Here is a 3896-nt window from a genome sequence, read left to right on the forward strand (position 1 = left end):
CCATCGTGAAGAGCAGTCTGTGGTCCGTGGCGCCAGATGCCTTCCGATTCACTCCGCGGCTCAGTCGCCTGTGAGTGGCCTGGGCTGGGCAGTAGGGGGCGGGAGGACACCCAGACCTGGGCTGCTAATGGGCCGGCCCTCGGGGACTGTTCCAGGGAGGGCCCCAGCCTGGCCAGGGTCATCGCCTGTCCCCTCTCCTGGGGCTTTTCATCTACCTGGGGAATGGCGGTGCTCTCAGCCCCGGGCCTGGGCAGGGTCTTGCTGTCTCACTCCCCTGCTCCATGCTGCAAGGGGCCTGCCCCACCGCCCCTCCAGGGTTCAGATCCACGCCAGTCCTGGGGAGCAACGGGCCAGGACTGGGACTTCTCTCGGGTTCTGGCTGGGACACCATCTCCCGCCTCTCTCTATGTGGAGGCATCGACCCAGTCCCTCAGAGTTGGGGTGTCAGACCTGTCACCCATCAGCCTCCCGTTCCTGGGAGTCAGAGCTACCCCTCCTGTGAAGGATGGAGAGGGGCATGGGGCGGGCAGGAGAGACCCTCAGAGTCTGGCTTGTGAGTGCAGAGCACATGGACAGAGGGGAAGGGTCGGGCACTGCCATTCACAGGCCTGTGCTGGGCTTTCTGACCTCTCGAGCCGTTTAGCCACAGACGAGCAGACGAATGAAACGATGCGTCAGCCACCCCCCATGCCTGCATGCCTCTTGCGCTCCTTCTCTTCTCCCTCTCTGACAGTACCCGCCTTCAGTTACAGATGTGTATTCCATGACGCTTGGTACTTAGGTCATGAATCTTGGTAGTCAACCCGGCGAGCGGGTCATTGTCCTCATTTTATGCATGAGGATTCTAAGAAGCAGAGAGGTTAAGTTTCTGGACTGAGGTCACATAACTAAGTGTGTCAGAGTGGAACTCACACCCAGATCCATCTGGCTCTGAAATGAGTAGTGTTTCTAGTCCCTGTACGGGGGCATCTTTCCAGCCGAAGTGCCACAGATTCTAGATGGTTAGGCAAGGACAGGGGTCAGGGCAGACCCCTCAGTGGTGGAGGGCTGGCAGCCTGGTACAGGGCCCAGAGCACCAGAGCTCCTAAAGCAGCTTCCTGAGTGGCCGGGAGCCAGCCCTCTCGGGGCTCACTTTCCCTGTCTCCACAGTTAGGGGCCAGGGGTCCTTTCCTGCCACGCTCTCCTTAGTCCCTGAGGAGGGGACTGAGGAAGTACTCGGAGGTCCTTGTGGTCTGGGAAGGGACACAGGGGAGTGGGAACCACAGTGCCTCCCACCTCTGACCGGCCCTGGGCCCTGGGCTGTGCAGAGAGAGCAGCACAGATGGAGCCCCTTCTCCCAGCTGTGGCCTCAGCACTTTGCCAGCTGGGGCCCAAGATGTGGGGGAGGGAGAGCGGCTGTTCCCTCAGATCTCCATCCCTGGGGTCTGCGAGGGGGTTAAGTGGGGTTAACCCTTGTTGTCCCAGGGAGAGGAGGGGGACTCAGAAGCCTTACCTGTCCCTCCTACCCCCCAGCTCCTTCCCCAGCGTGTCCTGGCTGCCCAGGTTGGCAGGAGCAGATGTCGACCTTCCCCTGGGCTCCTCCCCTGCCTCACCTCACCGGGCCAGGCGAGGTCGGGTCGCTCACAGGGTCTGTCTCGCTGTGTCTCAACTCCCGCAGGAATCTCTCCTTCAACGCTCTGGAGTCTCTGTCCTGGAAGACAGTGCAGGGCCTCTCCTTACAGGAACTGTGAGTGTGGGCGCGTCCGGGGGTGAGAGCAGTGTGCGTGCACGTGTGTGTGTGTGTGTGTCTGCACACGCGTCTCTGTGTGATGGTATGTCATTGTGCCAGTGTGACACTGCTGTGGGGGCTGTGGACTGAGACTGGGCCTCATCAGAGCAGAGGCTGCTGGACCCCATAGACGTGGGGCAGGGAGTGGGCCTGGACAGCTGATTCTAGGTGTGCACGGGAGCTGGGGGCTGGTATGATTCTCGGGGCCTGTGCAGACAGACCCACAGCACACCTGCCCGCATTCTCAGTGCTGGTGCACGTGGCAGGGTGGGCACTTAAGGCTCTGGATCACTCCACGAGGCTGTGCTCTTCCCTCTGTGACCATGCTGAGGTCCCTTGCTTGTCTTGTCACTGGGGAGCCCCCAGCTGGCTGCCGTGGACTGGGCACATGCCATCCTAATAGCAGCTTGCTCCTGGCTCCCCAAGAGGGGCCTGTCCTGTGCCCCAGTCACCTCTTATGCAAGGGGATTCATTCCCTGTGGCCTTCAGGCCTGACACCTGCTCTTTCCTGACTCCCTGGTGCCCCCCCTGCCCCCGCCCTCCAGGGTCCTGCTGGGGAACCCTCTGCACTGCTCCTGTGCCCTGCGCTGGCTGCAGCGCTGGGAGGAGGAGGGGCGGAGCGGAGTGCAGGAACAGAAGCTGCAGTGTCCCGGCCAGGGGCCCCTGGCGCTCATGCCCAACGCCAGCTGTGGTAAGTGCTGAGGTGGTGTAAGGGGTCCGGGAAAGAGAGCTCCCTGCTGGGGGAGAGGGCACTGAGCGAGCCTAAAGGGGCCTGGGGCACGGGCATGGGCATTCTGCAAGGGCTGGGGACATGGAGGGTGAGGGGCACCGACTCACGGTCATTGTGGGGGGGAGCATTCCCCAGGCTAGAATTTCGAGGCCACTGCCAGCTCTAACACCCCTCGGCATGCTGGGTGACCAGGTGTGCCCACACTGACGATCCAGATGCCCAATGCTTCTGTGGATGTGGGGGATGACGTGTTGCTGCAGTGCCAGGTGGAGGGACGGGGCGTGGAGCAGGCCGGCTGGACCCTCACGGAGCTGGAGGAGTCAGCCACAGTGATGGTGAGAACCCCGCAACACACACACACACACACACACATGTGCACACGTGTGCCATGCTGGAGAGGGAGGGCATAGGAGACAGAGTCAGGAAACAAGAGACAGCGAGTAGGAGCACTGAGAGGGCAAGGGATCGCACAGGTGGTTAACACCCAGGGGCTCAGCTCATGTTCGGGGCAGCCCAGGGCTTGCCCACGCTCAAGGCAGCTGGCCCAGCACAGACCCCATACTCCGCTGGGCCACCAGAACTTAGCCTGCTGTCTGGGGGCAAGGTGCTGGCTGCAAAAGAAAGGGTCTCATCAAATCATCCCTCCCAGATACTCCCATTTTGGTTTTTTATTTATTTTAAAGCTAATTTTTTAAAAAAATATTTATTTAATTTTATTTATTGCTAGTATTATTTTTTAATTTGCTACAGGGCACATGCACTCACCAGAGAGACAGGGAGAGAGAGAAAGAGAGAAGGAAAATGAGAATGCAAGTTGCCCGGCCCAGGACTAGAACTGTGGTCAGCCATGTGGAAGTCCAGTGCCTTAACTACTATGCCACCTGCTGGTTGCTTAAAGCTAACTTTTAAATTAAAAAAAAAAAAATTTGTAAGAATTCTTCTATTTAATTTTATTTATTTACTTATTTGTTTGACCAGAGAGGGACAGAGTGAGGGTGAGAGCAAGAGAGAGGGAAAGTGAGAAAGCAAGCCACTAGGTCTGGGACTCAAACCAGGGTTGGCCATGTGGGAGTCCAGCGCCCTTAACCACCACGCCACCTGGCGGCTCCAAATTTTTAAAAAAATGTTTAACACTTTTTGCTATAGGACACGTGTACTTGCCAGAGAGAGACATAGACAGAGGGAAGGTGAGAAATCACTCCTGTTGGGGGATGGCCACACCTCAATCCATTCTCCTCCATTCTTCTCTCAGGATTTTGGGCATGCACGCACATATGCCCGGTGTGATTTTCTTTCTTCTTCTTTTTTTTTTAAATTCTTTTTTTTTTTTTGAGAGGTTTTTGCTATAGGGCACGTGCGCTCACCAGACAGACAGAGAGAGACAGAGAGACAAAAAGC

The 3896-nt window shown here is 57.8% G+C and overlaps 1 protein-coding gene across 1 annotated transcript in view; it reads left to right on the plus strand.

Annotated features, from left to right (window-relative positions):
• NTRK1 (neurotrophic receptor tyrosine kinase 1) overlaps window positions 1-3896 on the plus strand; it is a 22178-nt gene that overhangs the window by 984 nt on the left and 17298 nt on the right. Inside the window, exons 3-6 of the mRNA XM_027774484.1 lie at window positions 2-70; window positions 1658-1726; window positions 2314-2459; window positions 2691-2833. Coding sequence (XP_027630285.1) covers window positions 2-70; window positions 1658-1726; window positions 2314-2459; window positions 2691-2833 — 427 coding nt within the window. The remainder of the gene's footprint in view (window position 1; window positions 71-1657; window positions 1727-2313; window positions 2460-2690; window positions 2834-3896) is intronic.

This window comes from Tupaia chinensis, unplaced genomic scaffold (assembly GCF_000334495.1).
Source record: "Tupaia chinensis unplaced genomic scaffold, TupChi_1.0 Scaffold000438_1, whole genome shotgun sequence".
Taxonomy (NCBI): domain Eukaryota; kingdom Metazoa; phylum Chordata; class Mammalia; order Scandentia; family Tupaiidae; genus Tupaia; species Tupaia belangeri.